This window comes from Hermetia illucens, chromosome 4 (assembly GCF_905115235.1).
Source record: "Hermetia illucens chromosome 4, iHerIll2.2.curated.20191125, whole genome shotgun sequence".
In the NCBI taxonomy this organism is placed as follows: domain Eukaryota; kingdom Metazoa; phylum Arthropoda; class Insecta; order Diptera; family Stratiomyidae; genus Hermetia; species Hermetia illucens.
The window spans coordinates 116,126,053-116,147,015 of record NC_051852.1 but is presented as its reverse complement, the minus strand read 5'-3'; the positions used below and the strand labels follow the sequence as shown (position 1 = coordinate 116,147,015).

At 38.2% G+C, this 20,963-nt stretch overlaps 1 protein-coding gene across 3 annotated transcripts in view; it reads right to left on the bottom strand.

Moving 5' to 3' along the window:
* Positions 1-479: 479 nt before the first annotated feature.
* The window catches only part of LOC119653831 (protein ultraspiracle), a 214,683-nt gene continuing 194,199 nt past the window's right edge, over positions 480-20,963 (bottom strand). For all 3 annotated transcript variants that reach the window (XM_038058876.1, XM_038058873.1, XM_038058874.1), the window contains 6 exons: positions 16,161-16,443; positions 11,692-12,043; positions 11,450-11,620; positions 11,151-11,388; positions 11,046-11,095; positions 480-2,059 (listed from right to left, as the gene is read on the bottom strand). In XM_038058876.1, coding sequence (XP_037914804.1) covers positions 1,862-2,059; positions 11,046-11,095; positions 11,151-11,388; positions 11,450-11,620; positions 11,692-12,043; positions 16,161-16,443 — 1,292 coding nt within the window. In that variant the 3' untranslated portion in view covers positions 480-1,861. The remainder of the gene's footprint in view (positions 2,060-11,045; positions 11,096-11,150; positions 11,389-11,449; positions 11,621-11,691; positions 12,044-16,160; positions 16,444-20,963) is intronic.

The window sequence follows — 20,963 nt, the reverse complement described above, 5'->3', positions numbered from 1 at the left end:
CAATTTTGGAAATTTATTGAAAAATCCCCCTTAAACTCGTCCTAGGACTTCCAGCATAGAGTTATGCTTCTCGCATAGGGAAACACAAAACATTTTATACCTGAAGCGTCAAGCTTTCGGTTTCCCGACTTGTTTACCATAGATATTGCCTTATAGACTTGGTTGAATCATCCTCATCCATACGCGTTAAGTGACCCGCCCACCGCAACCGGTTGTGGATAAAATATCTGGCTCCACAGATTTTATCCACAACCGGGCGGTCGTGGTATCGCTCATCGGTATCGTCCTGAAGTCGTCGTCTAAAGTTTTCGTTCAATTTGCTCACACAATGACACTATCAGTTTTGCCAGGTCCGGTAAAATCTCTTTAGAGAAGAACTGCAAAAAGTAAAGTTCCTTTAAGGTTTGATCTTTAAAAAACAAAATCTCAGATGAAATTTTTGACACATTATCATATAAGGCTGAATCTAAACTACTGTAGAGCTTATGTAACATTATTTTATTAAACATATATTATATAGTTAAAATTCTACAATAATAGATTAACTAAACTCGAGTAGAATGCAAATATATTGTAATAAAAAATAGATTCACTTAAATATCTCTTCTAAACATTTCATACGTTCGCACATCGCTTGTCATAAAAATGGTTATCCAACAATAGATTTCATTCTTTCACATTTTGCAATTGATTTTAATCTACACTCATCAGTGATACTCTTCAGTTTGTTCTTCATAAGTTACATGTTAAATTTCTTTCGATATATTCCCGTTTTGTTTCTCAATATAATATATACACCATATTGGTATCTATTTTCCCTAAAATTTATTTAAATAGTGGAATATTTGTTATAGTGTTTAAATCTATTGAAAATGGGGTTCTAAAATGCGTACATTTTTCTACTATAGTAATGGTTGATTCAATTGTCTATGTACAGGTTCACATTGTATTTAGTCGTAAAAGTCGGATTAAGAACTCATAAAAAAAGTTCATTTTAATAATCCAAAAGTATGCCGATTCGTTTAAATTTATCTGGAGCCGGGTCTGCAACCCAGCGAGCAAGACGTGCACTTATTCACATTGAAGACTTAAAGTAAAATTTTTAATGATCAGTTTTGATTTCGTTTAGACGTGCAATAATGAAATGATGCTAATAGCTTTTGAAAATTACCTAATTCCCGCGTAAAAACAGATGCGAAGAGAGTTTAGATTTACCAAATTTACAAAATGCAAACGATTCCCTAACAAAAGAATATATATCACATATTTAAATTTATTTTACATAATTCTGGTTATAAACTCCCTTAGGCGTGGACAAACTACATACACACTTGGTACGAAGTTCTGTGATAGGTTCTTTGGAAAACTGTCTAATAGTTCAGGAAAATGGACATTGTCAAGGTTTCGGTTCGTTGCGATTATGTGAATTGCCTTTCGCGTTTCTGGGCTAAAAAACTTGACACATGCCACAAAGAAGAAAAGAAGATCATACTGGAACTAACATGTGTATGTTGTTATCCCATTCAATGTAAAAGTTAGCTTAAAACTAATATTTTATGTTGTAATTTCGTATATTTTTTATCTTACATATACGCTTAATCAATGGGAATATCTTTGACTTTCTCTTCATCAAGAAAAATTAAGACTAAATTTATAAAAGTAACATTTAGAAAACGATTAGTTCAATATAAGATATATCATTACAATATTTTTCCAACCATAAAAAGTTAATAAAAGTACATACTCTTCTGCATGTTAAATATTTTAATAATCTTAAACTGCTTTCAAAATCAAACAAAAACAGTTACGTTTGAGTTCCAAACCTAAAGATTATGCAAATCAACAGAATCTTTTTCTTAAATTAGCAAAGCGGAGTGTCCAAGGCTTCCTCCAAAAATGTGTCTAACTGTTTATCACCAATCAACCGGAAATAGAATAAATGATCCAGGCATTTTAAGCTAATCGAACGCAGCGCAGGTAACCGAAGTAGCAACTGAGCGAAGCGGCCATCATCACCAGGATGTTCGCTACGACAATGCTCATCCAAACAAGCGTAAATCTAAAAGAAAAAGAAAATTGAATCAGTTTAAAGCAGAATTGAATTTTCATACATTTCATTTATTGCACAAATGTACGTTAAGCCAGCATTTTTAAGGTTTTGTGTGAAACAAAACCTTATTAGAATCTAGAATTAGTACTTTTCAAAAGTGTAACAGGTCTCATTTTCAGTACCAGTCCAACGGAAAAAGCTGAAAAAAAAATCACAGTGGTGCATCTAAATGAAGTCTAGGCTTTAGAATACATCCCGCTCCGATATCTACACAAATAAAGTTAATAATAGTATATTATCAAATTTTATAAATTTAGCCGGAAACCCCCTTAGATTCATACTAAAACTACAAAATTTGGCATAGGGCATAACATAAGGCATAACTTTGGAGAGTTTGAAGGAAATCCAACTACTATTAACAAAGTTATAGAAGTTGAAACTTTTACATTTTGTGTCAATTTCGAGCATTCTTAACCGTGTATGACGTCATCATAACATATCAATCCGTCAATGCCACAACAAAGTGAACGGAAAGTCGCAGGAAAATATTTCGTTTCAATTTTTTAGTCATTTATACATCAATATCAATTACTCCAGACAGAGATATCTATTTATATGGTATGAATGTAAATGAAAGAGTAATGGAGTAATGCCTAATTCAGATAAATATATTTGTATAACAAGCAGTATTCAATATACGTACTTTAGATGTGCATATGTATACTTTTATGCACGAAGTAAAACGAAAATATTGTACGATTAATCTATATACATGCATATATAAGTACAGGCGATGTTTGTTTTTTTAGGGTGAGCATAATATCTACGTCTGTAATATGAATGTATATCTTGTAGTTTGAAAAAAGTATGGAGGATTATTTTGGGCCATATACGAATGGAAAAATGTTCGTAGAAAATTTCCCACATAAGATGAACACAAAACCTTTATATCCAAAGCATCAGCTTCCGGTATTCCAACCTATTTCATTGTTACAAAGAACAAAATCTGTAGTTATAACAAACAAAGGCACCAAATTTAGTACCTTTTGAAGTTTATCAGTAACATACTTAAGTAATTTTTCTCACCTTTCAGTACTTTTTAAGGTATTGTGTAAAACAAATTCTTATTAAAATCGGTTTACTGTCTGTCTGTCACAGGTGCAGTGTCCGAAGGGCCCTTCTCCCATATTTCTGAAGATGGCGAGTACAAAAGCTTGCAGATGTGTATCAACAGGGCACCACACTTCACCAGCACGGTTAAGTTCGCACAGATTTTTGCGTTTTCTATCTGATCTCTATTAGACTACCACAAAAGGTTTGTTATTTTTGTTTTTGGAATGACGTTATGTCTTCCTAATATTTGCTTTCAAGAAATCTCTGAAAATGCAAGATATCACGCCTATAACCTGAAAGGCTTTCCCCTTCAGGGCTTTGTTTACCTTTACATTGACTAATCACTATTTTCTTCACTTATTGTAAACTTAGTCCACCTCTGTAGTAAGGAAGAAACTAACAGATACTGAATAAAGTTAGAAATAAGGAAGTATTTCGTTGGTGTTATTCCGTCCAAAACATCTCATCTCCATTGCTTAGCCGATTGAGCTTAAGACTGCACTCGCTATTTTTCATAAAAAGTGACTAAAAAGGATGAAGGTCCTGAAGGTTTAACGTGAGTAAGTATCGTGTAGGAATAATGCCACGGTCTCTTCGCCCAAGTATCGATTTGGTAACTACGATCAGGACCCCGCCGTTATTGTAAATAGCGAAACTGTTTTATACCGAATAAGGACTCAGCATTCATACTAGTAGGTGCGAGATCCAACACAATGACAGTGACATACCTAAGTATTTTTTTTAACTTTTCAGTACTTTGGTGGAAAGATGGAAATTGTGAACACTCACGCATAAATTGAGTTACATCATTCTACGTTGAATTTAAGGGGAGAAGTCCCCATACATGCAAAGGACTTTGAATGTCAATATCACGCGAAAGTGGATAATTTCACATAATATATCTATATATTACGTGCTAGATACTAGTGGGACAAAAGTCCACTCAAATATTTTTCATACCTAGAGCGTCCACCTTCCGATTTCTCGACTTGTTATTTAAATAAATACTGTTCAGTACTTGTCAACATAAATCGAACCGAAGTTAATAGTTATCACAGTGTGAACACTTCGTAAAATATATCAAAATTGCATCAAATCGAAATGATTTAAAATTTATTTTGCTCGAACTTGAAGAAACTTTGCAAAGGGCAAATAATGAAACTTGAAGCAGAACCCTTTTCATGCACAAAATAATTTTTAGGACAGAATTTCTACCGGGGCACTGACCTCAAAGATCCAAGACAAAGCACCAGCGACTAATTTATCTTTACCGATCACATGTTGGATGGCGGTTAGGAGTGCATCCTGCTGAGGGAATGGTAAAAGTGTAGCGTCTACCAGCTGCTGTTCGGTGATTTGAAAAGCCTGGACGGCCTCTGGGAACCTCCGGCGATTCTTTGATTTTAGGACTAGGCAGGAAGGCTATAAGTGGCGCCTGGTAGTGAGCAGCTTTGGGCAGTTCACCATTCTAAGATCTATAACTGGCTTAAACGGCGAAAGCTCACGATCGCTTGCATCTTGTCTGAGACGGAGAAATTTCACCTCCTGCTGGAGAAATTTGCATTTTTCAACGTTGAGAACTAGGCGTTGAAAAATCCATTCCAGATATACTAACTCGACGAAAGAGGCGACCAGAGCATCATCCAAATGTGCAAATTGCTATCTTTGAAATTTTTCAGAAGCTACAGGAATTTCGTGGGACACGACAGTTTGCTAAATAATGTGCAATGTCTTGAATGAAAGGAAAGGAGTACCGGGCTAGAATCGTTTGAGCATTCAGCCGTCTGCAATTTCAATAAGCCGCAATTAGGCTTAGGATAATCGGCAATATCCTCAACAATAATGTTGGATCAGATTGAAATTTTTCCTGACTACCAAGAGAAGTTGTAGGGTCTATTAGGAACTTATTCACTACATTGCGGCGAGAGACGATTACGAAGCACATGTGCACCTCGTGTATTTCACCAGGCGTCGCCACGAACACCTCTAGGGATTTAAGACTTGCGGTTTCATCAGACGCTGCCTCACCTCTACCCTGGGAGCAGCTTGACCAAAGTGGTTACAAGGTGGTATTTGCTCCCTTTTATTAATTCAAAAACACGTCATGTGTATGAATTATTACGAAAACACAAATCCACCTTGTAAAATTTTTAGGCCTAAGCCGGCCGAGGCTAAAATAAAATGTTGTTTAAGAATTGAGGGATTCCTAAGTCCGCCATCCACTTAATGACGGACAGGACCAGTGGGAAAGCAACATGCTTGGTCCACTCTAGGAAACTGCCCTTGGGGTACACTGGAACGGCCTGCGTGCCATCCGGCAGTCGCTGAAGCCGCAAAGACTTCAGGAGCACCATACTAACCTTATTCCGTTGCTCTATTTCCCGCAGCAGCCAAATAGAGGTGCAGCCGCCAAGTGTCAAGTCCATCAGCAAGGTATACAATAGCCCAGTAGGTTATACATAAAGTGGAAAGACCCACTGCTGAAGCTGGCAAATCGAGAATAATTCACAATTCACAAGCAATTTCGTTCAAAAATGCCACGACATTGGAGGACTGTTTATCTCCGAAAATAACTGAAAAAACAAGCGGCATTTGTGAAAGAGCGTGCTATATAAATCTTAGAGTTTTAATATTCAGTATGCGTATGATAGATAGGGGTGTAAATAAGCCAATACGGTACTTAAAATTTGCGACATACATGTAACCGTCAAGCATGGGGCTTCAAAGTGACCAGAATGTGTAAATTGGTCGAGAGCTGCTAAAGAAATTTATTCAATTGTAAGCAACATTCTTTTCTTTTCCTATTTCATCTTTTATCATTGCCATTATGGTTAATTAATATGTTAAAAGATTTGTTTGAAAAGGTTGATTTTATTTTTTTAATTTTCCTTGATAATATGTAACCAAAACCCATCAATAATAAAATCTTCAGCAACCTTAAACTTATTTAGCAGTTGCACTATTATATAATTTGGAAAATAGAATAATCATCCACCTTATTCTACTGTAATTAAGATTGGCATGATATTTACCTGCCAATGCCAGTGTGCAATTGTATGTACTTTTATCAGATAATGTTCCAATAATACAGAACAATATATAATATGTGAGTAATATCGCTGTTAACTTGTCTAGTACATTAGTCCGCGAGACAAGCACAATAGGATATCAACGGGTATTTCTAAAAATGTACAAATATCACCCCGTCTCAGGTAATATCTTCGTTCGAAGTTGCAGAGCATCCGGGATTCCAAGGGAGCTGAAGTCGAGATCTAGAAAGGTTTACCTCGGGCCCTTGGGGAGATGATTTGAAATAACTATGAGACATTGCTCGCTTAGAACTTGATTTTTATGTTATAAGAGTTTCCGCTCGCGTTGTACGTAGCTAATATTGATTGATGTTCCATTTGAGCTTAACTCAGGAATTCGGCCATTAACAGAATTCTTGTAATTGGTAAGAGAAAAATACTACCTACCAAATACTTGCGGGTTTAACTAAAGAGTTCGTCCGGTGTTTATCATTCTTCTTATTAAAATAAATTCAAATAAACTGTTCCGAAAGCAGTAAGAACGTGATGCAGTTCATCCATGACGCTTCAGTCCCCCGACGTTACAAAAGTCGATTTTTAACGAAAAATCATATATGCACCATGGAGCAGACCTGCTGATTTATGAAAATTTCACTTTTGTCCAGGGCAGGGTCTTGCTGATCGTAACAGCAACGATAAATCGTTTGTAGAATTTTGCAACATTCACCCCGACATCGGCGAAAACAGAGCCTATCAAAAGGTTAGTTTGATTCCGACTGATCGGTAAATTTATGGTTGTGTTTTGAATTTACGTACTTAATCGAGAAAATGACAGAGCGTCGACCCCTAAATTAAATGCGTCCAACAGTAAAAAAATATTCTTGGTACACAATCGATACAAAATTTGAACAATCATCCATGGCGCAACAACCGGTATCGGGGTTTAGGCCTGTCTTAATAAGGAACTCCAGACATCCCGGTTTTGCGCCGGGGACCCCCAATTCGATATCCCAAAAAACTGCCTCGCGTCCCGGCCTACGCCATCGCTCCATCTTAGGCAGGGTCTGCCTCATCTTCTTTTTCCACAATAGATATTGCCCTTATAAACTTTCATCCCCACGGATTACGTGACCCGCCCAGCGCAACCTATTGGGCCGGGATTTATCCACAACCAGACGGTTACGGTATCACTTAGATTTAGGCTACGGAATCGTCCATCCCCATGTAAAAAGCCAAAAATTCTTCGGAGGATTCTTCTCTGGAACGCGAACAAGAGGTCGCAACTTTTCTTGTTAAAAACCCAAGTATGCGAGGAATACATGAGGACTGGCAAGATCATCGCCTTGTACTGTAGGGACTTTGACTCTCTTACTCGATTTGGATGAAGGCAATTTGTATGTCTCGGATCGTCCTTCCCATGGTGTCGATATCTGAACAATCACCCCGAAAATATAGATTAGTACTTTGCCGCTATCGAAAATGGCTTTATCGCCAGCGCGGATTAAATAGCCGGGTTCATTTCAAAATGAGACCGAGAAGACTAGACTGATTTGATTCTCAATTGTATAATATCCGGGGAAGTTACACCCCTTATAGATAGGAGGGCGAGCCACCACAACATGCGAATACGGACTGCTTCTCCAAAAGAAAGCGAATTAAATGACTAAATACCATCGAAGACGCCGCTCTCGCAATTTTTCCACGATTACTGCAACTTCATATCGATTGCTAATGTTATCATTTCGGATGTGGTCACAGCATGTCCTGCCATTGATCCAATGCAATATCTTCGTCTCCTTTTCTGCGAAGCGCCGTATATTGCCTTTGGTAGTCGGCCAACACTCGGTGTCACGGAGATATTCCAGTAAATTTTGGATTTAATGTCAGTTGTAGAAATCCATTTCATGCAAGTTGTGCTTATGTAAGAAGTGATTTCATTGTGTAGTGATCGAAGACCATATTGCAAGTCGGTCGAAACTGGCTTTGTTTTCAAATACTAGGGAAACATCATCTGCATAGACCAAAAGTTGGGGCACTGGACGTTGGATGTCCCCTGCGACAGTGCACATGACAATAAACAAAGAGGAATAGCGAGAGAGTTCTTCCATGATGAACACCAACAGAGACATTATATCAATGCTTTTTGCGCTATTTCCACATGAGAAACCGTTCAGCGTGTATTGCGCCCGTAGTTTCGCAGTTCTTGACAATGTGCCATAGCTGCCGTTTCGACGAAATGCGCCCCAACTTCCTTCAGGTCTACACTCCACCTCTGCTAGTCTGCACCATGTTTCTATAGCCACCCACTATCTAACCACTTTGGAGTAGCCGATTCCACTGCCTCGTACGTAGAGCATTTCAGATACATTCGTTGTTCACACTTTCGAAAATCTTTTCGAAATCGATAAAAAGCATGCGAAGCGGAGATCTGAACTCCGAACAATGGAGTAGATGAGGATCCAGCGCGGAATTCAGCTTGTACTCTGTCGCTCAAAATTTCGAGATATTCTGTACTGCATTCCAGAACAAATTTAGTTTCATTTTAGTTACCCTACCAAGGCGGGTACCCTTCTTTAGAATCCTGACCGCGATCATCCACTTCTTCCATCTACAGGAAAAGATCTCAGATTCCCAGGATTTACTGATTAGTGGAAGAAGCACGTCTGCAGAGACAACAGCGGTGACTAGCCTTTCATCCACAAGAGGTGGAACTTCGCCAGATAATATATCCACGACGACGATCAACTCATAAACTTCCCTCACAGGACTATCGAGAAACTTCCCATCACATGCAAGTTCTTTCGTAACGCGGTACACGGGAGCAAAATCATTATCATATGGGCCAGTTTTTGCTTTCATTACCAACGCATTGCAATTCCCGAGATTTGCCGCGGTGCCGCCAATCAAGCACGTCACATTCGCTCTCACTCAATTCAGCAATAATAACACGCTTCATCAGCAAGTAATGGTCTCATGCTAGGATGATATAAGCCCATCTCTACTTATCTACTGCTGATTGTGGTATAGTTGATCTCATTAAATGAACTTTCGTCAATTAAAATCTAACTAACTGCAGACCCTATGCTCGAACAGTGTGCCACCAATGACCAAGCATTGGATGCTGCAGAAAGCCGGAAATCTCTCGCTATTGCTATTGCGATTGCCAAGGCCGTGTTTCCGAGTAAAATGTTATTAGAACCCACCTTAGCGTTCAGATCACCCATCACAATCACAACGTAACCTTTGGGAAGCTATTCTTCGACTGCGTTGAGTTGATCATAGAAATGTTATATTGAAATATTTCTCATCTTGGACTTAAATGTCGCAGTTAGTATTAGGATGCAATAAGCATTAATACGACACCGGATTCACACTTACTTCCGGCAGGCTTGTCAGAATACAATAGCACACCGCCGTGAGTGAGAGAGGAGTGCTTCCCAAAGTCCCACCATCTTACCTTAATCCCAGAATGTCCAGCCTGTATCGCGAGAATTCTCACTTAAGTTGGAGTAAGTCAGCATTCTAGAAAGCCTCAATCGGTGAGAGGCCTTCGGACATTCCACAATCTAATCATAGGATGGTAGACGTTTTCGGAGCATAAGGAATCGCGAGAATTGCAAATTGCTAGCCTACAATTGTACTGACAGGGCTTGTTTAACTGCATCACTTAAAATGGCCTCCCCGTGCGCACTATCATTTTTATAACCTCCGGCGTCATTTAGAAACACCTACAGTTTCTTAGATGCTACCTCCCCGTTTTACTCCAAAATAGCACAAACACAAACATCAACTTCTCCAATCTTATCACCTGGAAAACATTGTCTGGTTGTGAATGGAATAAAGTAATCAAAAGATTAAGTGCCACAAAGTATTATGGTTGTACTCTACTCCACGAAGTACTGAACAGGAGACATATATCTGTATATGAATCATATCAAATGAAAACTCTTTGCTATAATTTGTCTACTATTTGAAGGTTTTATTAGGACTGACCGTTAATATTTATGATGGAAAATTTTCACTTATGTAAATCATTCTGTCGTGCTATATATCTGTGATTGCAGAGATAAGAGAGATTATATATTGAGGCAGCTAGAACGAATATCCCTGATTATAGAGTTCGAGTAAAAGTTCAGAAGGCGAAAGATCAACGATCATTTTAATGAGCATAAATCTTACTCAATATTTTCCGCAAATATGAACAAACTCCGTTCCAACCTCACTTAATTCATGCATTCTATAAACTTGATTGTTACAGACGTACAATTTGAATACATCTGAAGTAACAAAACATGACACTGCTGCAGTAATGAAATGTTCCTCGGTTGTTAACGTCCAAATGTATTCATTATATCTTATTTGTCGGGGAAATGTACAAAGTCCTTCTGCACAATTTGAATTTGAACAATGACAAGGTATCAAACCATTTCATGCATCTATGAAATCCCAGAACGTTTTCCAATAATCGACACACATCGCGTGGTCAACTTTTGCATGACTATAAAACGCCATCCCAATTAGCTATAAACACGAACATAAAACCACGGCTCTACAAGAACCTTCTTCTGCTTAGAATAGGGTTTCTTTAGCCGGCCATCAATTGGCGATTCATGACAAGTGCAAGCAGCTGTTAGAAGTTATAATGAATATAATAAATATCTACATTGCATGGCTATAGTACTGCCAAGACGAATTAAAATCTTAGGAAATATTCAAATCATTCAAAGATTCATTGCAAAGGTCAGCACGTGCCGAATTTTTGAAGATAATGTGTACTCTACGACGACAATTTCACACAAACTTGCGTAAGTTAAATTGATGTTGAACAATGACAGTTACATAACTATGCTCACCTTTTCTCTGCAAATATCAACTTCTTGTCGACATTTCAGTCCACGAATATCTGAAATTATCGGAATTAATAAGAATGCATTTGCATGTGACTCTGTAGCGCAAACCTGGATTAAATAAAATTATTCCCCGTAAGCAAGTCAACTCAGCTCTATCGAGATTCAATCGTTTCATTTTCACACTCATTTCGACCAAGATGCGATCGAAAATTTGAGCGACACCAGCTTGAATTGCACTATTTCGATGCAGCGTGAAATTCGGACCCAGACACATCTGCTGCGGTTGCCGAATTGTCGTGCGACGATCCACTGTTCCGTCTGGATTTGGTGACTCTATATCTAGATACTGGAATTGAAAATGAAAAATGATCCCATTCAATATATTCTGATAACTCATATCCGCTTACTTCTATACTACGCCAAGCCACATTTGCAATCAGCAGTTCATTCCAGCCCGCCTTCAGTAGAGCTACTTTATCCTCGGTTTGCAATTGATTGAAATGTGGAGTTCGTCTTGCGTACTCCACCATTTGGTACAGCTGTTTGTTGACCATTTGACAAAGATGCGAAACAGGACCCTGAAATTTTCGTTAAAAAATACGTTGTTACAGAAAATAGATGGAAATTTGCATGCGTGTGCAAAAGATACCTTATAATCATTTGGCACCGTGGAATTGGAAGCTACCCGCAGATATGGAATGGCTTTATCGCCACATCGTGTCTCGGAGTAATCTTCCGCTTCGATGAGCTTCTCGATCGTTAAATCCCGAACAGAACTGGTTGGATTCAGATCATCATTCTTCATTGGTAATTTGGCGCCCCGTTGTCGCTCTTCCTGCACAGCCTCGCGTTTCATTCCACATGTTAAACATTTTTGGTATCTGCAGTATTGACATCGATTCCGTTGTCGTTTATCAATTGTGCAATTCTTATCTTCTCGACATGCATATGTTAAATCTTTTCGCACGGTACGTTTGAAGAATCCTTTGCAACCTTCACAGCTAAAAAATAAAGAATAAAGTGTAAGAATGGATATTGAAGGCCAGGTTTTTCATTTTGATCTTAAATAGAAAGTGTTGAGAGCTGCCTAGCTAGCAGCCATATTTTAAATTATATTTCAACAGAGAACTTTCAAACAGATCAACATACTATCTATGGGCGCTATTTTATCTATTATTCGCATATAAAACAGGCATATTAGATTCCATTGACATCTCACTCGCATACAATGCATGCAGCATGTCTACAGTTTGTGCATTGTACATCATAAGAAATGTTGTTTATGGAAACGCCATAAAAATAATTTATCATGATCATGTAACTGCACTAGCAACAGATGTGCAAATCTTCCGATGACTTTGATCTGAATTGTTAAATAAACAATGTAACAAAAATAAACTGACCTCTACCGCTGCAGTTTACGTAAAGAATTTTCTGCATTCACAAAATGTGTAGAGACTGTAGAATGTCATGTTTATTTCAATATTTTTTTCTTTTTATTGATCAGATAAAATGCAATAAGCCGAACGAATGTTTATGAGAATGAATTTAACAATATTTTTAGAAGTGATGAGAAATCGTCTAGAAACGCAAAATGGAGGGGCGGCGCAGTCATCTTTCAAGAATATCCGAAAAATAGAAATGGAGTATGCGTCCTTCAATAAAGTTTAATTGATTTTTATTTCTCTGATTTGTTTATTTATTTATGATGTCAAAAAAAATCTGAAACCAAACTAAAAAATTTTAAAAATTGAAGGCACCTGTAAGAGGCACATATGCACATATTGTGAGTAGCTCTAGTTCAATGAAATAAGGAAGAAGATTCAAAAGTTGAAATGTTCTCTCAATCATCCTAGTTATTGGTCGCAGTGCACCTTCATATTTATTAATGATAAGAAGAACAATAAATATACAGAAAAATTGAAAGTCAAATAGATCGGCATATCCTCGAAATCAGGGAATAAAAATAGAGATTCCCTTTGGTGGGGTATAGAGCGTCAACTACACCTACGCACTATCGCTCATGGTTCGCTGAAATGCGCTTCAGCTTCCCAACATGCATGCACTGGGAGAGTGGGTTCTACTGCATAAAGTAGTCAGTAATGCAATTGTCACCCCTCCTTAATGTGTAACATATCCACTGCTACTTTCGCCTTCCGATCAAATTGCAAATGATTAACAGGTCTATGTGCCGACCAAGTTCTTCGTTTGAAATAATATCAGGCCAAAAAAATCACTAGCATAGAACAGTCTCAACTTGATACTGATCTTGAAATAGCTGCATTTCCAGATTTCAGAACCCCTTCTAGGTTTTGTTAGCGTTTATCATTAGTCCAACTCTACTTGCTGAAAACCAAAGCCCCTTGGCTAAAGTCCACGACCCGGTGAGAGAGCAAACAGATGTCAACAATTTAGTCGAGGTATTTGAGGAAAGATGTCATAATCAATTGAACTCCTCCACGTCGTCAGTGCAGGGCAACATGAAGAACGTCACTGATGACAAGAAGAAATAATATCGGACCACGGACCTCGATGAAACACATGAAAATTTGAACGGTCAAATGTCACTCTAATAATATCTATTAGTTTCTCCGCAATGCCTCTCCTGCAAAAGCATTCCAAATACACTCCCTGCTCACACTGTCAAAAATCTTCTCGAAGTCGATGAAGACTAGGTGAAGCGAAGATCTTAAATCCACGCACTGTTCCAAAATAAATAAAAATAATAATAACTAAAATGATGAAGTGTTAATGTGATCAATGCAAGAGGATCCAGTGTGGAAAGCAGCCTGCTCGCTGTCGATCAATCCTTCGAGATGTTCTTTGATGCACTCCAGGATTATTTTAGGTATTACTTTTGTGTGTGCCCGGATGGTTCAAGTGGTTAGAGCGTTGGGCTGTCGTAGCGGAAGGTCGCGGTTCAAATCTCACTGGTGGCAGAGGGATTTGTTATCGTGACTATATGTCGGATACCAGCCGACTTAACTGTGAATAAGTACTGGAGTCAAATCAGTGTAATAACCTCAGGCGAGCACAATGCTAACCACATTGCCTCCTACAGTGTATCGTTATGGTCTTGAAAGCAATGCTATAACACACTTCAAAGCCCTGATCCAATATGGATTGCTGCGCTAACGATTGTTATTACTACCTTTGCGTAAATACCTCTCCAATCGCCACATTCAAAACGCTTGCCCGCCAGCCAACATCCACAAGTTACGGTGACTGTTACGCAATAAATAGTTAAAATTAGGGCAAACCAATAGTTACGGGAAAGACCGAAACTAAATATATCCACATTAGAAAACCATCAATTAGCGAGTGCCCAGAAGCTGTAGCTTCTCCCCCACCACACACAATCAATATATAGAAATAAAACATGATGATAAATAGCAGGGGATAACAGAAGAAAAAGTACCATCAACAGAAGGAATGGAAGGATCGGCAATGAGAAACGAAAACAGAAGACACTGTCATCACAGCTAATGAAATATATCGTTGATTCCATCTCAAAATAAGTTTAAGCAAATTACAATAAGCATTGAACAGAATACTGCTGCAGACTCCAGTAACATGTTTTCTGGAGATCGCACAAAACAGTGAGAACAAAATCGATTTTATTACTTGTAACGGGGCAACATTGGTGGCTATGATCAATCTTCGATTTCTGATTAGGTTCTCGACATTTGTGTGCTTTTGCAATTGTTTCCTTGATTTAGGCTTCCAATTGTAGGGCAGTATAGAAATAGAACTCAAGGCAGATAAATTAGTGATATGTTGTAATGCCGTTAAAGAATTGAGGGTGTCCAGAGTTTGCATCCATTTGTTAACAGATCGGACCAAATGGAGGCAAACTTCCTCCCACTCTTTTTAGTCTATGGGCCCATCCTTTTGACGAGAGCACCTATTTTTTGTGTTTAAAAAAGACAACCGACGGTTTCGTTTCCAGGAAAGGCAACTGATTAGAGGCCGCTTGGCGAGTAGGTATCAAGTCGAAGCTACTCAAACCTTAAATAAAATGTGCTTGAGCTTAGCCCTGAACCAGATGGTTTCCGCCATGTACATTCATGGATATTTAAATTCATGTTATATTTGCCAACCCACCAACCAACATTTATTCATTGCTCCCAGGACACTTTTGAGGCAGGCGCCTGATAAATTGCCTCTCTCATGAAGGAAATTGGCAACCGCCTTCTTTAAGATCAGTCAGCCGAAGCAAACGTAAATGTCAAAATGCATATGGGGAGGTCATCCTCACTGAAAACTGTGTCAAAGTGGTTTGGAAGATTCCAGACAGGAAGCACCTTAAATTACGCTAAAAAAAGGCACACATTCAATTCGCTAAATATTTCCTTACGAAATTTAACAAGCCAAGAAACCGGAAGCTTGACACTTCAAGTGGGCAACAAACGCGATAATGTCAATGTATTATATTTCACCAGGGCCGAAATTGTAGCTGCTATTCCCTTGGAAACTGGTCAAACAGTAACAGCGAAGTGGTACACAGAAATGTGCTTACCACAAGTTTTTAAAAAAATTCCTTACAGGAAAGCCAACTTTGATGCTACTTTCTACACCATAAAAATGCGTCAGTTGACACTTTTAAAAAACAACAATCACTTTATTGTTCTCGTGTGAAAGAAATTCGTCCAGTTTCATACTCCCCTGATCTAGCAACGTGTGGTTTCTGGTTTTTCCAAAAATTAAAAAAGAAAATTGACAGAAAGGGTCTTTAGTCCTAATGAGAAGGTTATAAAAACAGCCAAAGTCGACATACAGAAGCTTCAAAAAGACAATTTCAAGGAAAGTTCGAGGAATTACATTGAAAACTACAAATTCATAAAGATTAATAAAGATAGGAAAAAGTTAGCTTTTATTAATTTTCTTTATATAAAAAGAAAGGCCCTCAATGTTGAGTAATAAAGGGACCCTCAAGTTTCGATATTATAACTCAGATATGCTCAAATTTTTTGTTCTAATTTTTGAGTGTGGGAAACAAATTTTTGAAAACTAACGTGTTAGGACACATGCAGGCTGCATAGCCGCAATTTCATACAATAATATTCACATATCTTATTATACAATAACTATCATAAAACTGTAACAACCGAAACTCACCTATATACGCCATAGTGTTTGCCACTAGCTCGGTCACCACAAATCGCACATAAATGCTTTGACCCGCTTAGAGGATGATTTGGTGGATATTGACCTCGATTCTGTGGTGTTCCTGGTGAACCCGCTGCGGATGCGTTCAAACCTAAACTGCTGTTGATGTTAACATATGGACCTGGACTTCCTGGTCCAGGAGAGAAGCTCCCTGTACTGTTACCGTTTAGCAGTGAGATATCCGGTTTCATCTCTTGTGGTGATATAGGCCCGAGATGCCCAAATGGCTGGTCTGAAAAAATAAAAATTTGAACATTAATTAAAAATGATTATAGTTGAAGCTTAGATTGAGCTTTATAGGCTCGTTGGTCTCTACACAAGACGGTGGTTTATATAGTGGAATATTTCTCTGTAACAAATTTGTAAATCGTAATCGTTTAAAAGAACTCAGGGGGTCCTATTATTCTCACGAGAGGTCATCAAAAACGGTTGGTCAGCGTCACTGATGACAAATACGCACAACCGTATTTAACGGCGAATTAGTTTGGACAATGAACAGAATTCTTGCCACGCATATTCTGCACAGGGGTAAATGGAAACCCATTAGTGTCACGAAGTAAGATTTATAAAAATTGGGAGCATATTGCAAAAGAACGATAGAAATAACGTAAACAGGTCGGGAAACCGGAAGCCAGACGCTTCAGATATGAAAGGTTTCGTGTATTTCTTTTATAAAGACATTTATATGGGCATGTATCCCATTAGTATGTAGCACGTAAACTAGGTACCATATGGTGACAGCTTGTTGATTTTTTTCAGATTTTTCAATTGGGTAGTTTTTGAGAATGGGTTCGTTAAAGAAATGATCACTTTTAGTCTCCCGCACTCAACACCTTTCCAATAAATGTCAAAATAAAGACCGGCTTTCATTTGATACCCCACATGGCTATATTTGATGTGTGAAATGTACACCCTCTTTTGCATATATGGGGACCCCCTCTAAATTCGTCGTAGAATTATGGAACTCATGCGTGTATGCGTGAACGTTCACAGTTTCTATCTTTCCACCAAATTTAGTGTCAGACGCTACAACCGTCTCCGAGAAAAATGCGTGTGACAGACAGACACAGTAAACCGATTTTAATAAGGTTTTGTTTTACACTATAAACTATGAAGCCAGTACTAATATTCTGATGGAAGCAACTGAGTGATTTTAAAATTATATTGAACAACCTAGTTTGGCACGACATAATAAGGTATCGTTTCAGAGATCGGACGATTTGGACAAAAACTCCACCACTTTTGAATAGTAATGCGTAAAATCAAATGTGCCAGGCACGTTGTGTATCAGGCAAAATCATTGTGACATTCTTCAGAAGAATATTTTTGATCGTACCAGCTCATGTTTTTAAGGTTTTGTGTAAACACAAAACCTTATTAAAATCGGTTTACTATCTGTCTGTCTGTCCGTCACACGCAGTTTTCTCGGAGACGGTTGCAGCGATTGACACCAAATTTGGTGGAAAGCTGGGAACTGTGAACGCTCACGCATACAATGAGTTACATCCTTTAATGATGAATTTAAGGGGGGGTCCCCATACATGCAAAAAGGGGGTGTAAATTTTTTTTTCATCAAATATAGTCATGTGGGGTATCAAATTAAAGGTCTCGGTTAGTACTTTTCGAAGACAGTCTTAGTTTTGACATTTGTTGAAAAGGTGGGGAGGGCGGGGGGTTGAAAGTGACCATTCCTTTACGGGGGCCATTCTCAGAAACTACCCAACCGAAAAATCTGAAGAAAATCCAGAGGCTGCCACTATATGGTGCCTGGGCTCCGAAATACCTTCCACACTGATATCTGCACAAATAAAGTTAATAACAGTATATTACTATAATTTTTAGTAATTCGCTGCAAGACCCCCCTTAAGTTCATGCTAGGACTACGAAATTTCGCAACAATATAGGATATATATAGGATATATAGAGCATGATCTTACCAAGTTTGGTGGAAATCGAACTATTACTAACAAAGTTATAATACGTCAAAGTTGTCGCTTCTTTGCAAATTCAAGACTATGAATGTCAATATCATCCGAAAGTGGATATTCTCACATAATATATGCATATATTACGTGCTACGTACTAAGAAATACACAAAACCTTTCGTACCTGAAGCGTCCAGCTTCCGGTTTCCCGACTTGTTTTTGTGTACATACAGCGGGGATGGAACAGCCGTATTGTAGCATGTTGTGGCATGTAATATAAATGCACCAAAAATTTGTCGACTGGGCCGTTCCTTTTGGTATCAACAATATAATTCACGGTTAAGTTCAAGCATAGAATTATTTTCATGCTCGACTCATTCCCATTCCACTAAACTTGTGCTTATTGTTACGTACTGACATATTCAACTACATGCGTTTGACATTTAGTAGTGAGTAGTAATCAAATCTTAAATTTTCACTAAATATTGCTATTTTTATGATAAATTAATTAATAGGCCTTCAGAATTTGGATAGCAACGCTTGTCTGGCTACTCAAGCCAATTTCGTATGGTGTCAGCTGGTAGACAGGTGGTTGAGCAGAACTCAATGTTGCGCGAACAATAAACCGACATTGTTATTTCAAGGATTTCCACCTACATTTCAAACATCTTTCAAGTTCCGAATGCCTCAAATAAAAAATAAATCACTTGTGAAAAAAAGTGAAGACCTTGTAACAGTCCCCGAGTCTCCTGAAAGTACTGAGAATGCATTTCTTAGATACTAGTCTCATTAAAACCGACCGTTGAGTAAACCGAGTTGCTACAACTCGTTTCGACCATCCTAGACATTTTATTAAACGAAATGCTTTCAGAGAGAGAATTCATTTGAGTTAAATTGAAATTAATATTTGCTAGTTTTTGAAAATTTCATTGATCCACAGGCTAAAATAATCTTTTTTCTTGCAGCAGAAAATTTACATTTATTCGTGTTGATTCTCCCAAATTTTGCTAATGATTCGATCACGAGATTCCTTTCCACAAATTAAATTCAATGAAGGAAATACGTACCTATACAATGACATCAATTCCCACAGTTAAAATGTGTTATTTTGTTGCATAACTATTCACCAAAACAATTATTTTATCTTCAAATAATCTAATATGACACATTTCCATAAAACCTCGTCCAATTTGCATTAACAATCCCCTTTCGTACAGATAGCCGAATGTAATAAAAAAAGAAACAAAAAATTTATTATTGCAACTCCATAAAAAACCAGTAAAACTGGTCAATTTAGATTCTAAACCAAAAAAATAGAGCAATTTCTGACATTTTATAGAAATATTTATGAGGTTCCGGTGATAGCAATCTAATGTTTGGAAGATATGGTATCCGCATGTATAATACATGCATTCCCCGCGTTTTTGCGATAGAATAGAACGAGGCAAGCTAAATCATATGTCATTAAAAAGATACACCATTTTTACTACCCTAAAATTAATTTTAATAATTAAAGAATTAGCACCGGCATCAAACCGTGAAGTATATTTTCGTAAATTAGCACCAACGGATTCATAGTTATGTAACATGTAGGTTTATAATACATACATAGGGAAGGATTTATTTGATTGGAAAGTAAAAACATCATAAAATTGGAAACCTTAGAATTTATAAGACCATAACCCCGAGCACTTTGACTCCAAGTAGGAATGCACGATGCTTCCTGCAAAAGGGGATAAGATATATAAAAAAGTTTTCCTTTTGAGAAGGGATTCCATCGTCATTTCTATGTATTAATCAACTCTCCAATTGTTTAGAAATTTTAATAGGAATGAATTTTGGTCCAGACAAACAAAAACGCTACGTATACATAGTCCTTGCAAGGCTGCTCCGTGTAGTGACACTCGATATCAGGCATTGCTAACTTCAACTTTACATCAACATCGAACTCTCTCCTCCCTCCGAGAAAATTATCAAAGGACAGCCGCATAATAGCACAAAGGAAAAAAAGATGAAATACTTTTTCCTACCCTGGTTTTCCCAATATAGGCAACAGAATGTTTATGAGAATCATTCCATTTTTGTGTGTGATGTTTTTGTTTTTGGGAAGTAGGGTAGGTGAATGCGTTTACGCACAGAGTGTTGGACTCCCGCAACAGCACGCTGGCGGATTACCAACTAAATACCTCCCTATCATCAGAGAACTAGCCTGGAACTGTTTGACACATTACTTCGGGCTAGCCATCCCGCTCTCCCGGCTTTGGAAGTCCTTTCACCAACGGAAGGGGAGGGGAGGAAGGGAGTTGTTGTTAGTTCAGGGAACCCCTTACCGTCGAGTTCAATCTTCTTCGTAATAAGAAGAGCCCGAACATAATGCGCAATACGATTCCAGCATCTGACAATGTTGTCGGGAGAGAGCTCCCCTGCGTCTGCATAAAGCTGCTGGCGGAGGCCGTCTCACCTCTCGCAAGAAAAAAAAGGTGTGTTCAGCGTCGTCCGCCACACCATTACAGAACACACAATCAGGAGATCGCGTCTTCCCAATCCTGTGCAGGTAAGACTGAAAACCTCCATGCCCACTTAGGAGTTGGGTAAGGAAGTAACCAATTTCACCGTGCGTTCTGTTCAACCATGGGTCTAATTTGTCGATGAGCCGTGCAGTCCACTTGCCCCTTGGCTCATTTTGCCAAGAAAGTTGCCACTCGCTAAAGGTGTGTGTGATGTTGAACGTTATAAAATTAACCAAAAAGCGCTTACTTTCCTAAAACAATCCTGAAGCATATAAAAGGACACATCGAAGGATTGATCGATAGGAAGTTGGCTCGTT